Here is a 19,437-nt window from a genome sequence, read left to right as displayed (position 1 = left end):
ATATATGAACCTTCAAGTAACCTGAATAAATAACACACCACTCAAAACATATGTGCTTTTTTTTTTTATAAGACCCTGTGCGATCAAGTCCCAATAATGACATGACACAAAGACAAATTACCTCAATGTCTTGCACAAACCATGTAATAGGGAAGTCTATGATTAGTCCATTCTCAGAGGACAGAGTTACACACGGGTGTACACCACCAACAAATCATGATTATAGTATAGAAAAAGAGAAAAGATATGTGTAACTAAAATTTAATCTTTATTCCAATATTTTAAAAAATTATTAATAAAAAGTTTTTGTACATACATCCAATGTAGATGTACCGTATATTGGGTTACAGATAATTTGTGAAGTGACCCACTGATTCTAATCGGTAGATATATGTGGGCAGTGTGTTATTATGGAATTTTGGCTGTTGTCCCAATAAATTATCAGTCAAAAAAATTCCCTATATTTATTCAGAATACTAGAAAGAAGAGAGAGCAGTTAAAAGTGCTGGTAGATAATTTGTACCAGCACTGTACGGTTCCTATCATTTGATTCATAGATGCACAGCCGTATCTAAAGAATTGCAGTAAGAAATAAATTCTGTAGGTCGCTTGGCATTTGCCACAGAACACCGGGATTGGCAAATTCACTACTGGCGCCCTGTGTTCTTCACAGATGAAAGCAGGTTCACACTGAGCACATGTGACAGACGTGACAGAGTCTAGAGATGCCGTGGAGAGCGATCTGCTGCCTGCAACATCCTTCAGCATGACCGCTTTGGCAGTGGGTCAGTAATGGTGTGGGGTGCCATTTCTTTGGAGGGCCACACGGTGTTGGGGTGTGAGCGCAACACCCATCTGTGGACATCGGGCACTCAGACCATCCTCATGGAGTCGGTTTCTAACAGTTTGTGCAGATACATGCACATTTGTGGCCAGCTGGAGGTCATTTCTCAGGGCTCTGGCAGTGCTCCTTTTCTTCCTCCTTGCACAAAGGTGGAGATAGCGGTCCTGCTGCTGGGTTGTTGCCCTCCTACGTCCCCCTTCATGTCTCCTGGTGTACTGGCCTGTCTCCTGGAAGCGCCACCAGCCTCTGAACACTACACTGACAGACACAGCAAACCTTCTTGCCACAGCTCGCATAGATGTGCCATCCTGGGTGAACTGCACTACCTGAGCCACTTGTGTGGGTTGTAGAGTCCGTCTCATGCTACCACGAGTGTGAAAGCACAACCAACATTCAAAAGTGACCAAAACATCAACCAGAAAGCATTGGCACTGAGATGTGGCCTGTGGTCCCCACCTGCAGAACCACTCCTTTATTGAGGGTGTCCTGAAAATTGGCAATAATTTCCATTTGTTGTCTATTCCATTTGCTCAACAGCATGTGAAATTGATTGTCAATCAGTGTTGCTTCCTAAGTGGACAGTTTGATTTCAGAGAAGCTTGATTTACTTGGAGTTATATTCTGTTGTTTAAGTGTTCCCTTTATTTTTTTGAGCAGTGTAGTACTGCTTTTCTGTAAAGGGGTATTTCCATCTCCAAGATCCTACACCAGTATGTAGTAGATGTAATAATAATAATAATATTAACAAATACCTCCAATGAGAAATGTATCATAGTTCTTCTGATTTGCTATGTCTCTTACCTCATGTGCATGGTATAGCATTAGCTTAGGTATACATAGTTACGAGCACTAACAACCAAATTTCACTAAAGGAGTGGTCAAAACCATTAATATCTAACCTACTGTAATAACCTGCACATGGAGCAAGCAACATAGAAAATCAGAAGAACTATACTACATTTCTAATTGGAGCCATTAGTAAATAATATTATTATTACTACACCTACTAAATACTTGGACAATCTTGGAGATGGGAAAACTCTTTGCTTCGATTTTTCATTCCACAACAGAACAATTAACCATATCAAACTGATGACAATATAATATCTGGAAGTAGCAGTAACGTATGTGTACATTTTCATTGTAGGTGGATTTAGATATTATGGAAACTGTAGTTACACCTGGAGCACATTATCATTTTGAAAATCTATTTCTCTTTCACCTGACCTGCCAGTAAAACAAGTCACTATAATTTTAAAAGGTAATGAGTCATCAAAAAATGACTATTGTTTAAGTCTGGTCTTTGTGATATTTTTTATTTTTTTTTAAATCGATATACACAGCTGATGACCCAGGAAGTACCATTCGTAACAGAAGTTGTCACAGCTCCCTTCACAATTACCTTTCCTTTCATTATTTATTTATTATGCTTTGCCTATATAGCGCTATTATATTCCACAGCACTTTACAGACATTATCATCACTGTTCCCATTGGGGCTCACAATCTAATTTCCCTATCAGTACGTCTTTGGAGAATGGAAGGGAACAGGAGAACCCAGGGGAAACCCAGACAAAAACTAGGAGAACATACAAACTCCTTGCGGATGTTGACCTTGGTGGGATTTCAACCCAGGACCCCTGCGCTGCAAAGTAACAGAGCAAACCACTGAGGCAGCGTGCTGCCTTATTACATGCTTCAATACAAAAGCTATAATCTAATTCTGTTCATTGCTAATGTACATGTGGACTTCCTGAAAAAAATACCCAGTAAGTGTGAATGTAGAATGGTCCCAGTGACCAATATGAATACGGCAAGATGGGTTTTTTTTCCAAATACTTATCGCGATATAAAAAAAACTGCCAAAACTTAAAAAATACATTTAACATAAAAACCTGATTTAAGCAATAAGCCTTTTTTTTACATATTTCCTTTAAGTTAAATCATCATTGTTTCCACTTTGCATTTCCATAATAAAAGGATAAGCCTTTTTTATTCACAAGTAATTACCGTAAGTGGTTCATTTAATTATGTACTTATTATGTTTACAGCGCTTTATAGATTTGGTTCACAGTGACATATCTTCAGCACAAACAGCAATGGAATTAAGAGTGCAAAAACTCACACCATGCCATATTATATTTAGTCTCCACATACTGCCCTACACTACAACCACTGCTCCCATTATAATACCTGTGTAACTGCATTGACAACTGTATTGCCCCGAAGGAATGCAATATTGATATACATTATCATGCTTGACAAACTTAAAAATCTGCATAAAGATTCTTCAGAATAGGGATAAAATGGTGATCATGCAAAAACACATGGCATGCCAGTAAGGGAGTACCAAGTGAGGGTGTACTCACACGTCGGATTTCTGTTAAGTTTGCCATGTCATTTCCTATGGGGGTCATGTAACCAGACAGGGTCTGGAGAAAAGGGCAGGGAAAAACCACAGATGGAACAAAAAGATTACACACAACATTTGATTACTTAAAGGGTTATCCCTGGTTTTAGCAATTTTTGTATAACAAAGATCATACAATTTCCAAATATTCTTTCTGCTTCTGTTTCTTACAGCTTTCAAGAGTTTTGCTTGTACTTGTACAATAGAAATCTTCATTTATTCACTTCCAAGGGTGCACATCTCTCCATGGCTATGTGATGGGTACACAGGAGTAGAGATGGGCCAACCCAGACAGTAAAGTTGGGCTGGGTGGGGGAGGTGGAATATCCACTGCCCCTTACCAGCCTGAAAATATCAGGCTCCAGCTGTCTGCTTTAGCTAGGCTTGTTGTCAAAAATGTAAATACATTTCAAAAAACAGCGTGGGGACCCCTCTATTCTTGATGACCAGCCTTGCTAAAGCTGACAGCTGATAGCTGAGGGTTGCAGCCTACATTTGACAGTTTTGCCAGGCTGGTTATCAAAAATAAGGGAACCCATGCCATTTAAAATCAAAAATGTATTTATAGCGCAGGAGCTGGCTGATGAATACACCCATCAGTGGCGCCTGCTGATGGGTGCTGTAGTCCCATCAGCCAACACCTGTGATCGGAAATAAACTTTTTACCTCCGGTCACAGCTGCGAGCTCATGCTGTCATCTGACAGCGTGGGAACCGCAGTTCTTTGAATGGCGGTATTTCTCTTACTGCCGGCCAGAGGCAGTATTTGACGAGCTGCCACGCACATGACATCGAGGCAAGCACTGAATATTTGGGCCCCCATTCATGTGAATGGGGTCTGGATTCAGGTTCAAGTACTGTTCTGGCACCCGAACAGAACTTTTTTTTTTTTTTTTTTAAATGAGCCCGTCAGGCCCAAACATCCAGGGGGTTCGCCCATCACTACATAAGAGTACACTATGTTACAGGGGAGAACTCTGATACACAGAACTGATTTGTATCTACTAGAAGTAATTACAGTGCCTTGTGAAAGTATTCGGCCCCCTGGAACTTTTCAACCTTTTCCCACATATCATGCTTCAAACATAAAGATACCAAATGTAAATTTTTGGTGAAGAATCAACAACAAGTTGGACACAATTGTAAAGTTGAACGAAATTTATTGGTTATTTTACATTTTTGTGGAAATTCAAAAACTGAAAAGTCGGACGTGCAATATTATTCGTCCCCTTTACTTTCAGTGCAGCAAACTCACTCCAGAAGTTCATTGTGGATCTCTGAATGATCCAATGTTGTCCTAAATGACTAATGATGATAAATATAACCCACCTGTGTGTAATCAAGACTCCGTATAAATGCACCTGCTCTGTGATAGTCTCAGGGTTCTGTTTGATGCACGGAGAGCATCATGAAGACCAAGGAACACAACAGGCAGGTCTGTGATGCTGTTGTGGAGAAGTTTAAAGTCGGATTTGGATACAAAATGATTTCCAAAACTTTAAACATCCCAAGGACCACTGTGCAAGCGATCATATTGAAATAGGAGTATCATACCACTGCAAATCTACTAAGACCCGGCCGTCCCTCTAAACTTTCATCTCAAACAAGGAGAAGACTGCTCACAGATGCAGCCAAGAGGCCCATGATCACTCTGGATGAACTGCAGAGATCTACAGCTGAGGTGGGACAGTCTGTCCATAGGACAACAATCAGTTGTACACTGCACAAATCTGGCCTTTATGGAAGAGTGGCAAGAAGAAAGCAATTTCTCAAAAATATCCATAAAAAGTGTTGTTTAAAGTTTGCAACAAGCCACCTGGGAGACACACCAAACATGTGGAAGAACGTGCTCTGGTCAAATGAAACCAAAATCGAACTTTTTGGCAACAATGCCAAATGATTTGTTTGGCATAAAGGCAACATAGCTCATCACCCTGAAACCCTGAACACACCATCCCCACTGTCAAACATGGTGGTGGCAGCATCATGGTTTGGGCCTGCTTTTCTTCAGCAGGGACAGGGAAATGGTTAAAATTGATGGGAAGATGGATGGAGCCAAATACAAGACCATTCTTGAAGAAAACTTGTTGGGAGTCTGCAAAAGACCTGAGACTGGGACAGAGATTTGTCTTCCAACAAGACAATGGTAAAGTCAAAGTCCAGACCTGAATCCAATTGAGAATCTGTGAAAAGAGCTGAAAACTGCTGTTCTGTTCTCAAACGATCTCCATCAAACCGCACTGAGCTTGAGCTGTTTGCCAAGGAAGAATGGGCAAGAATTTCAGTCTCTCGATGTACAAAACTGATAGAGACATACCCCAAGCGACTTGCAGATGTAATCGCAACAAAAGGTGGCGCAACAAGGTATTAAGTTAAAGGGGCCGAATAATATTACTCGCCCCACTTTTCAGCTTTTGAATTTCCACAAAAATTTAAAATAACCAATAAATTTCATTCAACTTCAAAACTGTGCTCCACTTGTTGATTCTTCACCAAAAATTTACATTTGGTATCTTTATGTTTGAAGCATGGTATGTGTGAAAAGGTTGAAAAGTTCCAGGGGACCGAATACTTTCTCAAGGCACTGTAATAAAGCACCTACTGAATGACAGCAAGCAGAGATCCTGAAACTGACAAAGTTACAGAACGAACATTGGAAACTGCATAACTTTTTATTAAACAAAAATATCATTTATTCCTTGAGACCAGAATACCCCTTTAACCTTGTGAATGAGAAAATAACACTTGCAGATAATGACCATTTTTTACATTTCTCTATGTAGGTGAAAATTATACAGTCTCTGCTGTATAATCTAAACATCTAATAAAATATTGTACTTACTCTTAAATGGAAAACACAAGCTGCTTTCACTGCATACTTTAAACAAAATTAAAACAATTATCAAGTAACATACAATTTTAGTCGCCTAACACTAGTTATCTACTTAAAAGGGGCTAATAAAGAAAAAAAACACTACAAAAGTTAACACAGTACTGTCCATAACATATGCCCTGAATATTCATGTAGAAAAAAGCCAAGAGCTGAACACTGGGCTTTACAATATGCTGGCAATGCCTGTCCCTTTTCAGCTTGCCATCAGGAGTAGTTCTTTTAAATATCAGAGTGCAAGATTATAATACAAGGTAACGTTTTTTTTATATTCTTCTTGCTTCTTTCCCAATTAATTCTGCACGTCATAAAGCCAATTTACATAAATGAGTATACAGGCTTTGAGTGTACCTGTCAGCTGATTCATGCTGCTTGAACTCTCCGCTAAGCTAGACTGACAGGTCCCTCCCTTTATAAGTATTTAGGGATAGACCTGCAAATCTAGGTGAGAAGGGCGGAGAGAAGCTCGTGGGGACATATCTCTGTAACTAGTCATCCATGTCAATTCATCCATGGTCAATGTTTTGTGTTAGTGTTTCCCAACTCCAATGCTCAAGGTCATCGAACTGATAACGGTTTCAGAAGTTCCTTAATATAATCTCATCACCGGTACAAGTCTAAGGAAATTCTGAAATCATGATCTCTTGAGTCTTGAGGACTAGAGTTGGGGAACATTGTGCTTTAGCGTTTCTGAAAAACCATATTGTAAAACATTGACCGTGGATTAATTGACATGGATGGCTAGTCACAGAAATATGCCGTCGAGATCTTCTCTCCGCCCTGCTCACCTAGATTTAGGCTGTGTGCACACGTTGTGTTTTTGCAGTGTTTTTCTGCTGCGGAATCGCCGCAAAAACGCATCTCATGCAATCCTATGGGATTCTGCAATGGTGTGCTAATGCTGCGGATTTTTCAGCTGCGGAATCACATACCGGAAAAATACGCAGCACGCTCATACTTTTTGCGGAATCGCGGCTATTCCGCACCCATAGTATCGCAGTGAAACGGTCACTTTATGCATGTGACTATGCCCACCATACGTAAAGTGAGCACTCAATGTGCGGATGGTACCCCGGGTCTGGAGGAGAGGAGACTCTCCTCCAGGCCCTGGGTACCATAATCCTGTAAATAATAGAATAAAAATAAAAAAAGATATAATCACCATCCGGCGGCCCCCGAAGTCCTTCCCGCCTCTCACCACGCTCCCGGCATCTTCCGGTCCCAGTAATGCTTTGCGCGAATCACCGATGATGACGTCGCGCTCTCGCGAGCCTGACGTCATATCAGGTCCTTTGCGCAAAGCATTACTGGGACCAGAAGATGCCGGGAGTGCCGCAGAGCAGATCGGGGGCCATCGGATGGTGAAAATAACAACAAAAAAATTTATATTATTTTTAACATCCGATCTTTTACTATTGATGCTGCATAGGCAGCATCAATAGTAAAAAGCTGATAACTCTTGTCAAGCGCTATGCTTGACAAGTGTAACCAACCTGTCAATCACTTTTCCAAGCGATGCTTGAAATCACCTGGAATACGCAAGCATTCTGCAAGCGAAAAACGCTTGCAAAATGCTTGATTTTCGCGGGAAAAACACATGCGAATTCGCATGCGTTCTACTCACGGCGGGAGTTGCGGAAATGCTGCGGACATTTCCGCAGCATTTCTGCACGTGTGCACATAGCCTTACAGGTCTCTCCCTAAGTACTTGAAAAAGGAGAGACCTGTCAGTCTAGCTTAGCGGTGAGGGAAGAAGTCAACAGGGACATTACCTCTGTGACTAGTCATCCAAGACTTCTCATCTCTGGCTGCAGTTTTAAAAAATTCATATCTGCAAGAGTGGAGCAAGTGTCTGATTCATGATGCCTGTGGTTCAGGCAACATTAATCAGCTGTAAGATTCCCTTTACACTTTGTTAACGTCTGTACAGTGTCTGTCATTTTATCTTGCAAATAATGTTGCTATATGCTATGCTAAGTCTTCTGGTTGAACACGAGACATGGCGGGCAGAGTTTCCCTGCATGAATTTTGTATTTCTGCTCCTTTTCCTAACGCAGTTATGAACATTGTTTTAGTTTCCTTATGCCGAGGTACCTACTGTAAAGCCAATCTCTGGGATTCCTGTTTACACTCGAGATTAGCATTTTAGGCAGGATTGCTGCCAAAGTAAAACATGTAAAAATAACAAAAATAAATAAGTACAACAGGTTAGAAAAAATACTTATTTTAATATAGATTTTGGATTAGTAAAAAAAAATAAATAAGGCACTATGTTTTGTTGTAACAGGGTATATCCAATTATATATTTACAAAATAATTCTTACATTATATAAGTTGTATAAATATAATTGTCTATTGCAACTAATATAGTATAAATCTTAATAATTCTACTACTTAATAATTCAATTGCATCCAAATTTATTAAAAGCCAAAAGCAACTTTACGTAACGTGAAAGAGTATATCATTTATCACTAACAATAAAGGACTCCTTAGCTCCCACTGCTGAAATCATGTCTAAAGGAAGTAACTCATGCCTTTATTTTATAAGGGCATATTAAAACATATAGACTTTTGGCAAAAGCTTATGCCACAGGACATAATAAAACTGTGTGGAATTAATAATTTGAGCCAATAAATAAAAAAAATAAACGGTATCAACAAAGCTATATGGTACTCAAAGTATGCTTACCTGCATCACCGTGTTCCTTTCTGCTGGTGGGATCATATCAGGAGTCAAAACTTGTGGCGGATCAATTCCTTTGCTGACTTTCTGTTGAATGAAGTACATTGCGAGGGCAAACTGATCCTTATTTAGCTTCCCCATCTGCCTGGTGTCTGCAAGTGCCCTGTAAAGTATGGCCTGTTAGCTGTTATTCACTAATAAATGACTTGAATAAAAAAGTATTGAGGTATCTATGTAAAATGTTTCAAGTAATAGCACATAAATATTTAGGTATCATATAACATGTATTTTATCATTAAGGAGGATATCCGAGACATTAGAAAAAAAGGCATGTCATTGCTAACAGAGGCAACTACCTGTCTGTTGTAACCGACACTGGTAATTGACCACTCCTGCCAGAGATTCAGCTACTCCCTTGTCAACAAAGTTACAGTTGCTCTTCATGTTGACAGGAGAGGACTACTGGTGTCACGCTAATTTTCAATCAGCATGACGCCAGTAGACTGCCCTGTTAATAGGAAGAGAAACTGCTGAGTAAGTGTGGAAGAAATGCGCGTCGGGGCTGAGGGATGAAGGACAGATCCTTCATCATTATTCTAAGGCCTCTTTCACACTTCAGTCTATTGAAGTCAGTCGAAAACCGCCCTTTTTTGAAAAAAAAAAAACGGATCTTTTTTTTTTTTTTTAGCGGAATCCGATTTTTTCTCATAGACTTGCATTAGGGACGGATTGCAACGGATGGCCGTCCGTTCCTACTGTTATTTGACGGATCCGTCAGAAATTTCAGCGGCCGTCGTCTGGATACAATGGACATAGTAAAGTTTTTAGTCTGCGTTGAAAAGACAGATGGTAACGGATCGGTCGCCATCCATTGTCTGCTATAAAGGACGCCGGATCCGTTGCCGTCCGTCACATGATGGAATCCAGTGACGGATTCAGCTTTTTTTTAAACTGAGCATGCCCGGAAGAATTTCCATTCATTTAATTTAACCCCAAAAGCCGTTCCGGCACAGAAAATTCTCTGTCTCTCTCGCTCACTCACTCTCTCCCCCTCCCCACAGGATCCATTTTTTCACACTTTGATGGATTTTGACTGACGCCAAAAGACTGAAGTGTGAAAGAGGCCTAAGTTGCACAGAACGGACAATTTTGTTTATACTTACCCTGTTTCCATGTAGAGTTTTACTACATTTCATTATTGTATCAGTCCTTATGCTCCTAGCACTGCTATAGCATAGGTTCATCTAGGACAGGTTTCTATACAGTCGATGAACTTGAAATTAGTAATTTGATTTACCCCCAAAAGAATTTTCATCTGATGTTTTATTTACTGAAATATGTTTCTACTAAATGAACTTAACCCCTCATGCACTGGCACTTTACAATATCCTATGATTGTTATAGGGGAAGAATTTAACATCCATATTTGGGGATACATTTGTGTCTGTTAATAGTTTATCTGGCTGACTAATACAATTGCATATATTCTTTACAACTGCAAATATTCTTTACTTAGTTTTTTGGACTTTGAGCACTTTATAAATCTATTAAACTGCATGTACAATTACAACTTATTACAATAATTGTTATTTAATAGGGTGTGAACCATAAAGTGTTCCTCACACAAGAGGCACCTGTTTTTATTATTAAGTATTGAATTTGTCTACTATGATTAAATAAAGGATATATTTTTCAGGAATATTTGTGTGGTCACATTTGGCTACTCTTTGTCTTTAATATTGAAAGGGGGTATAGCGGGCACAGCCTGGTTTAAATTGTTTTAGTGATACAATATCGTGACATGGATCACATTTTTTTTTTAAATATGTTAACCGCCCCCTGAGCAAGCAGTTTCACCGCGAAATGCGCATTGGGGTTTTCCATGATGGGTACGATATAATCTTCAATACTTTCTATTGGGCAAGTGTGCACTAATTTTCAGATGGTCTCGCTTTTTGCACCATGGAGAACTTTTTAACATGATTATGCTACTATATGTCAGAGAGATCCTCTTGTTCCCCTTTACCTTTTTTGCCTCTTGCATTGGTATACACTACTAGTTATTCATTTACTTACTGGAGCCTTTGACAGTGCTGCACAGGATTTTCATCCCATTTTGTATCCGGCTATCTTCTGACACTGGTTTTGTATTTTAACTTCCTTACCTATAGTTCTGCTCCTTTTTTATTGCCTTTCAATAAAGATGTTTATTTGCATGTAGTTATGGACTCAGGTTTCTCCTTTTTTCTCAGTTTTTGTTGAGTCGTCCTACTTTCTATATTTTGGGGTCTATATGTGCACTTGCACAGTATGAAATAATATGTTTTCTGAAGGTATTTATTTTTCCTTTGTTAACAGGGTGTAGCTGAATATGTTAGCAACTACATGCCTTTTTTTAAAGTCCCGGATATCCCCTTTAACCCCTTCATGACCAAGCCTATTTTGACCTTAATGACCAGGCCATTTTTTGAAATTCTGACCAGTGTCTCTTTATGAGGTAATAACTCAGGAACGCTTCAACGGATCCTAGCGATTCTGAGATTTTTTTTTGTGACATATTGGGCTTCATGTTAGTGGTAAATTTAGGTCGATAATTTTTGCGTTTATTTGTGAAAAAATCAGAAATTTGGCGAAAATTTCGCAATTTTCAAATTTTGAATTTTTATTCTGTTAAGCCAGAGAGTTATGTGACACAAAATAGTTACTAAATAACATTTCCCACATGTCTACTTTACAAAAGGCACAATTTTGGAAACATCATTTTTTGTTAGGAAGTTATAATGGTTAAAAGTTGACCAGCGATTTCTCATTTTTATAACAAAATTTCCAAAACCATTTTTTTTTTTTAGGGAATCACATTTGAAGTCACTTTGAGGGGTCTATATGGCAGAAAATACCCAAAAGTGACACCATTCTAAAAACTGCACCCCTCAAGCTACTCAAAACTACATTCAAGAAGATTATTAACCCTTCAGGTGCTTCACAGGAACTAAAGCAACGTGGAAAGAAAAAATGGACCTTTTAATTTTTCCAACAAAAATTTTCATTTAGCATCAATTTTTTCATTTTCACATGGGCAACAGGATAAAATGGATCCTAAAATTTGTTGGGCAATTTCTCCTGAGTACACCAATACCTCATATGTGGTCATAAACCACTGTTTGGGCGCACGGCAGGGCTCAGAAGGGAAGGAGTGCCATTTGACTTTTTGAATGGAAAATATGCTGGAATATTTAGCGGTTGCCATGTCGCGTTTGGAGAGCCCCTGTGTGCCTAAACATTAGAGCTCCCCCACAAGTGACCCCATTTTGGAAACTAGACTCCCCAAGGAACTTAGGCTAGTTTCACATTAGCGTTTACGGCCGCAGCGTCGGGCTGCGCACGGCCGTCGCTAAGCCCCGCCCCTGCCGCGCCTCCGCCGGTAGCTCCGCCTACAGACGCATGACGCTGCATGCGTCCTGCGTCCCCTCTCTTTAGCACTGGGGACGCAGGCCGTGTGCAGGTATGCGTTTGGCGGCGCATGCGTCCTTTTGAAAGCTGCGCCGACCAGCGCCAAATTCAACAGGTTGCAATTTGGTGCGCTCGGCGCAGCGTCAAAAGGACGCATGCGCCGCCAAACGCATACCTACGCACGGCCTGCGTCCCCAGTGCTAAAGATAGGGGACACAGGCAGCGTTATGCGTCCGTAGGCGGAGCTACCGGCAGAGGCGCGGCAGGGGCGGGGCTTAGCGGCGGCAGGGGGCAGCCCGACGCTGCGGCCGTAAACGCTAATGTGAAACTAGCCTTATCTAGATGCATAATGATCACTTTGAACCCCCAGGTGCTTCACAAATTGATCTGTAAAAAAAAAAAAAAAAAACTTTTTTTTCACAAAAATTTTCTTTTAGCCTCAGTTTTTTCATTTTCACATGGGCAAGAAGATAAAATGGATCCTAAAATTTGTTGAGCAATTTCTCCTGAGTACACCGATACCTCATATGTGATCATAAACCACTGTTTGGGCGTACGGCAGGGTCCGGAAGGGAAGGAGCACCATTTGACTTTTTGAATGGAAAATAAGCTCCAATCGTTATCGGACACCATGTCGCGCTTGGAGAGCCCCTGTGCACCTAAACATTGGAGCTCCCCACAAGTGACCCCATTTTGGAAACTAGACCCCTTATGGAACTTATCTAGATGTGTGGTGAGCACTTTGAACCCCAAAGTGCTTCATAAAAGTTTATAACACAGAGCAGTGAAAATAAAAAATAATTTTTTTTCCTCAAAAATGATTTTTTAGCACGCTATTTTTAATTTTCACAAGGCTAACAGGAGAAATTGGACCACAAAAGTTGATGTCCAGTTTTTCCTGAGTACGCTGGTACCCCATATGTGGGGGGAACCACTGTTTGGGCGCATGGCAGGGCTCAGAAGGGAAGGAGCGCCATTTGACTTTTTGAAATGCAAATTACTTCTAATCGTTAGCGCATACCATGTCGTGTTTGGATAGCCCCTGTGTACCTAAACATCGGAGCTCCCCCACAAATGACCCCATTTTGGAAACTAGACCCCCTAAGGAACTTATCTTGATGCAGAGTGAGCACTTTGAACCCCCAAGTGCTTCACAAAAGTTTATAACGCAGAGCCGTGAAAATAAAACACGGATTTTTGTGAGGACTCACCGTACAATCCTTTTCTCCGAGACGCTCATTGGGGGACACAGATACTGTGGGTGTATGCTTCTGCCACATGGAGGCTGACACTAAGTGAAAAAAAGAGATTAGCTCCTCCTCCGTAGTATACACCCTCGCCCCTATTGCGGGCGGAAATCAGTTTGGTGCCAAAACAGTAGAAGGACAACAAATCAGTCTTAATACAGGTACAACATGTCAAAAAACACCACCCTTATCTCAAACTAGTAAATGTACCTAAATTTTAACAAAATAAGAGCCAACTAGCTATTAGGGTGGGTGCTGTGTCCCCCAATGAGCGTCTCAGAGAAAAGGATTTTATGGTGAGTACTCACAAAAATCCATGTTTCTCCTTCGCCTCATTGGGGGACACAGATACTGTGGGACATCCTAAAGCAGTCCCTTGGTGGGAGATTGACTCACCGGTCCAAGCTACATGCCTCTTTTGTTTAAAGGTGCGCCACCGGTGCTTAGAGAATCCTTCTACCTAGGCTAGCATCCGCCGAAGCCTGAGTATGACTATTAAAATGTCTGGCAAATGTGTGCAGGCTGGACCAGGTTGCTGCTTGCAAGCCTGTTCTGTCGAAGCCTGATGACGAAGCGCCCAAGAGGCACCCACTGCCCAAGTACAGTGCGCTCTGATCCCTGCCGGAATCGACGTGCCTCTAATGCGGTAGGACTCTAAAAAGTCAAACAAAAACCATCTGGCTATGGTCGAATTTGAGGCAGCGAGTCCCCTTCCTGAGCCCTTCGGCAAGCACGAACAGCGTGTTCGTCTGACGAAAGGGAGCCGTCCTCGACCCGTACCCCCGGAGGGCTCTTACCAGGTCTACCGTGTGACGAGCCTCTTCCACACGGTGCACCGGTGCTGGACAAAATGAAGGCAAAATGTGAAAAGAGGACACGACCTTCGGCAGAAAAGGAGGGATTGGTTTGAGCACCCCTTATCCTTATGGAATGCGAGGAATGGAGGTCGGCCGGATAGTGCCGTCAGCTCTGAAAAACCCGCCTGACAAAAGTGATGGCCACTAGGAACGCCACTTTCCAGGAAGGGAACCTCAAAGAAACCTTCTGAAGCGGTCCCAAAAGGAGCTTCCTGCAGAACCCTTAGGACCAGGTCAAGGTCCCAGGCATCCATAGGTGCCTTATAGGGAGGTACCAAGTGGGAGAGAACCTGTACGAAAGTCTTCACCTGCAACCTGGTAGCCATTCCGAACTGAAACAGGACGGATAAAAGCTGATATTTGTCTCCTGCGGGAACTTGGGCCAGGCCCAAGTCTAGGCCCAACTGGAGAAAAAACAAAATGTTGGGGATCGAGAATCTCAGTGGAGAAACACTGCGTCCTCGACGCCAAGCGAAGAACACCCTCCAGGTGTGGTGGTAAATTCATGCTGAGGTCGACTTCCAGGCGCTAACTATTGTAGCGACCACCTTGCTCCCAAACCCTGCCTGGGTTAGAATCGAAGATTAACTGGTCATGCCGTCAAACACAGGGCCACTGAGCTCGAGTGGCAAATCGGCCCTTGAAAAAGTAGCTCTGGGCGTTCAGGAAGTCGCCAAGGAACGTTGGCGAGCAGGAGCATTAGAACTGCATACCACGCTCAATAGGACCAGTCTGGGGCCAGCCGAATCGCCGGAGCCCCTTTCCTCTTGATCCTTTTGATGACTCTCGGCAGTAGCAACAGCGGGGGAAATAGATATGGGCGGCGACACTGATTCCATAACAGAACCAACGCGTCTACCGATTGCCTGCGGATCCCAGGCGCGAGCGACGCATGTGGGCACCTTGGCATGCACTCTGGAAGCCCACAGATCCACATCTGGTGTTCCCCGCAGCTAAAAAATCTGCTGAAGACTTCGGGATGTAGAGATCTGTCTGTCTTCAGTCTGCCGCCCAATTTTCCACGCCCGGGATGAGAGCTGCCGAGATCACCGAGTGGTTTGTTTGACCCACTGAAGAACGTGCCCCATCCCGCGCATGGTTGCTCTGCTGCGGGTGCACCCTTGATGATCTATATCAGGGGTCCCCAACCGCCGGTCCGCGGCCCAGCACCGGGCCGCTGCAGTGCCCTTGCCGGTCCGCGGGCACAAGGGGAGCCAGGGGCGGTCAGTGGCGTAGCGGGGGCTGGGGCGGCGTGTGTAGCGGCAGCAGGGAGCGATCCAAGCAGCTCCGCTGCCTGCAGGAGGGAATAGCAGGAGCGGAGCTGCAAGGACCCGTCCAGCTTCCTGCCCGCCGCCCGCGCTTCCTGTCTCTGACACAGAGAGGAGCGCGGCCGCTGCTGTGTCAGAGCGAGGAAGCGCGGGCGGCAGGCAGGTGAGAGGAGAGAGGTGGTGTCTGTGTGTGTGTACGTATAATGTGTATGTGTGTGTGTGTGTGTGTGTGTGTGTGTTGGTCTGTGTTTGTGTAGCCTGGCCCTGGAGGAGATGGGGACATGAGAAGGCCATGAGGGGAGTGATGGGGAGAGGGGAGTGATGGGGTGAAGGCAATGATGGGGAGAAGGGAGTGATGGGCTGAAGGCAATGATGGGGAGAAGGGAGTGATGGGGTGAAGGCAATGATGGGGAGAAGGGAGTGATGGGGTGAAGGCAATGATGGGGAGAGGGGAGTGATGGGCTGAAGGCAATGATGGGGAGAAGGGAGTGATGGGCTGAAGGCAATGATGGGGAGAGGGGAGTGATGGGCTGAAGGCAATGATGGGGAGAAGGGGGTGATGGGGTGAAGGCAATGATGGGGAGAGGGGAGTGATGGGGTGAAGGCAATGATGGGAGATGGCAGTGATGGGGTGAAGGCAATGATGGAGAGACGGCAGTGATGGGGTGAAGGCAATGATGGGGAGACGGCAGTGATGGGGTGAAGGCAATGATGGGGAGAGGGGAGTGATGGCAATGATGGGGAGAGGGGAGTGATGGGGTGAAGGCAATGATGGGGAGACGGCAGTGATGGGGTGAAGGCAATGATGGAGAGACGGCAGTGATGGGGTGAAGGCAATGATGGGGAGAGGGGAGTGATGGGGTGAAGGCAATGATGGGGAGAAGGGAGTGATGGGGAGAAGGGAGTGATGGGGAGAAGGCAATGATGGGGAGAAGGGAGTGATGGGGTGAAGGCAATGATGGGGTGAAGGCAATGATGGGGAGAGGGGAGTGATGGGGTGAAGGCAATGATGGGGAGAGGGGGGTGATGGAGCACTTATTCAAAACCTATGGCGAGTTGAGTCACATTATAAATGTTATTTAATTATAAGTATGCACTGCTACACTACAACCGTGTCCATAGCCCCGCCCCCTTATGACCAAAGCCCCGCCCATGCCACACCTCCATCCCCGCCCTGCCGGGCCATGGAAGAATGGTCTTGCTTGAAACCGGTCCCTGGTGCAAAAAAGGTTGGGGACCACTGATCTATATAGACCACTGCTGTAGCTTTGTCAGATTGAATTTGGACAAGGCGGCCTGCAGCAAGTGATGAAACTGTTGCAGAGCCAGCCAAATTGCCCGTATCTCCACTAGCTCGGTCGGGAGGAAAGCTTCCTGCGGGGACCACCACCCTTGGGTCTTGTGGTCGCGAAAACCCTGCTCCCCAGTCGAGGAGACTGGCTTTGGTTGTCATTACCAACCAATGGTCTGGCAAAAAGGGCTTCCCCTGGGACAGAGAGGGACTGGTTATCCACCATTCGAGCGACTCCCTGACTTGCCAGGATCGCCGGCCCCACTGAACGAACATGAATGGAATTCTTGTCCCAGGCTGACAAGAAGGCGCGCTGCAGGGGGCGAAGAAGGAACTAGCGAACGGTAACGCTTCTATTGCCGCCATCATTTCTCTTAGAATCCTCATCCCGAACAAGCTGGAATGAGGGACTGGATGGCGAAGTGTCCAGACTCCCTCCGAAGAGTAAGCGCCTCTTCCTGAGGAGAATTACCAGCCCTCGGCAAGTGTTGAGGATCCTTCCTAAGAAGGAAAAACTTCTGAGCTGGCACAAGAGATGACTACCTCGCGCTGACCAACCACCCTAAGCGGCCAAGAGTATCCAGCGTGATGTTGACATTTTCCTTGCATGCCCGTGCTGAAGGGCCCTTAACTAAGAGGTTGTCCAAGTAAGGCAAAAATGACTATGCCTCAAGAATGTAGCATGACCATGACAACTGTCATAACCTTTGTCATAACCCTTGGCTAGCCTGAAGGGTAGTGTTATGAACTGAAGAATGTCGACCATTGATGTCGAAGCGCAGAAACCTCTAATGAGCAGGAAAAAATGGGCTCGCCACCTGATGAATGCACTCATGCTCAGCCTAGAATGGCCGGTGGCCATGTGCAGATATGCGTTCTGGATATATACTGAGGCCAAGAATTCTCCCCGCGCTCCATGGCCGATATAACTGACGGGAGAGACTCCATCCGAAAATGTCTGATGCTGACAAACCTGTTCAGAAGCCACAGGTCCAAGACAGGTCTGACAGACACGTTCCCTTTTTGTGAACCGCAAACAGCCTGGAATCGCAACCCTGAGCTCTTTCGTGTTCTGGCACGGAAACGATGACTCAGTTGTACAGGAGCAATTCGATGGCCCCTAATTGAGCCCTTGCCTAGGTATCCACCCTGGGAAGACGAGAAAAGGAAAAAACCGTCTTGGAGGGCATCTGACAAAATGTATTTTGTAAACCTGAGGCCACCAACTCCCCTACCCACGTGTCGCGTGCAACACTAAACCAGACGTGGCGGAATCAGAGTAGACGGCCGCCCACCTTGCCGGTGTTGTCTGGCAAACGCCTCGAGTCATTTAACCGACTATCTTTGGGATCTGGATCCCCTTGAGCTGGGCTGCTGAGTTCGCACTCTCCCCAATGGGTTGGATCTATATGAGATCTGCCGCACCCTATCCTGGTTGGGGCGGCCTGAAGCGGCGGAATTGGCCGCTGTGGTCCACCTGGGGTTGCGAAAAAGATTGAAAACGTGCCTGAAAAGGGTGCGAAAAAGGTGGTTTGAAAACGCTCTTTCCTCCTGTGGAGTCAGAGATAGGCTTATCCAACCTCTCTCCAATAAACGGCTGCACTGATCATAAGGCAGAGAAGTCAAGGACTTCTTGAAAGCAGAATCGGCCCGCCATCCATAGAGCTCTTCTGGTAGAAATTGTGTTAGCGGCAGCAAGTGCCGAGCAATTAGCCGCATGCAAAGACGCATTGATTACATAGTCCCAGGTCCATCACCATCTGCCTCGCAATCTCCGATATCTCGGCAGGTAGCTCTGCTTCTGTGCGACCCTGTTTAACGATTCTGACCATGAATTCATGGCCTTGGCTGCCCAAGTCGCTGCGAGCGAGGGAAAGAGCGCTTATCCTGACACCTCACTTACTGAGCAAGAAGCTCTTTATGAGGCGATCTGTGGAATCCTTAACAGAGGAACCACTAGAAACGAAACAGGGTTTCAGTGGCTAGACGCGACACCGGTGGAACCACCATCGGAGATTTCATCCATTTCTTACGGATGTCCGGCAAATGGATACCTTACTTCGAGTGCCTTTTGACATGAGAAACCCCCCTCTGGTCGTTCCCTGAGTCGCTGCAATATGTCCTCAAACTCAGGATAAGAGGAACCAATTCTGTGCGGCCGCTTCACTCGCTTAAAGCCCACCTTATGGCCTAAAAGCCGCGGTGGAACCATCCTCACTCCTCAATGTCTGACTGACGGCTTCTACAGTTGTGGCCAAAAGTATTGACACCCCTGCAATTCTGTCAGATAATACTCAGTTTCTTCCTGAAAATGATTGCAAACACAAATTCTTTGGTATTATCTTCATTTAATTTGTCTTAAATGAAAAAACACATAAGAGAATGAAGCAAAGAGCAAAACATTGATCATTTCACACAAAACTCCAAAAATGGGCCAGACAAAAGTATTGGCTCCCTCAGCCTAATACTTGGTTGCACAACCTTTAGCCAAAATAACT

The 19,437-nt window shown here is 44.2% G+C and overlaps 1 protein-coding gene across 4 annotated transcripts in view; it reads right to left on the bottom strand.

The window, feature by feature from the left end:
• The window catches only part of EPS15L1 (epidermal growth factor receptor pathway substrate 15 like 1), a 428,822-nt gene that overhangs the window by 308,487 nt on the left and 100,898 nt on the right, over positions 1–19,437 (bottom strand). Inside the window, exons 11-13 of one of the 4 annotated variants that reach the window (XM_073559865.1) lie at positions 8,833–8,989; positions 6,095–6,130; positions 3,213–3,275 (exon numbers count right to left, since the gene is read on the bottom strand). In XM_073559865.1, coding sequence (XP_073415966.1) covers positions 3,213–3,275; positions 6,095–6,130; positions 8,833–8,989 — 256 coding nt within the window. The remainder of the gene's footprint in view (positions 1–3,212; positions 3,276–6,094; positions 6,131–8,832; positions 8,990–19,437) is intronic. The other 3 variants (XM_073559866.1, XM_073559867.1, XM_073559868.1) reach the window with 3 other exon arrangements.

Source organism: Dendrobates tinctorius, unplaced genomic scaffold (assembly GCF_039654945.1).
Source record: "Dendrobates tinctorius isolate UK_male_01 unplaced genomic scaffold, ASM3965494v1 ptg000276l, whole genome shotgun sequence".
NCBI lineage: Eukaryota > Metazoa > Chordata > Amphibia > Anura > Dendrobatidae > Dendrobates > Dendrobates tinctorius.
Note: the sequence above shows the minus strand (reverse complement) of the source record. Positions and strands in the feature narration are given on the sequence as shown.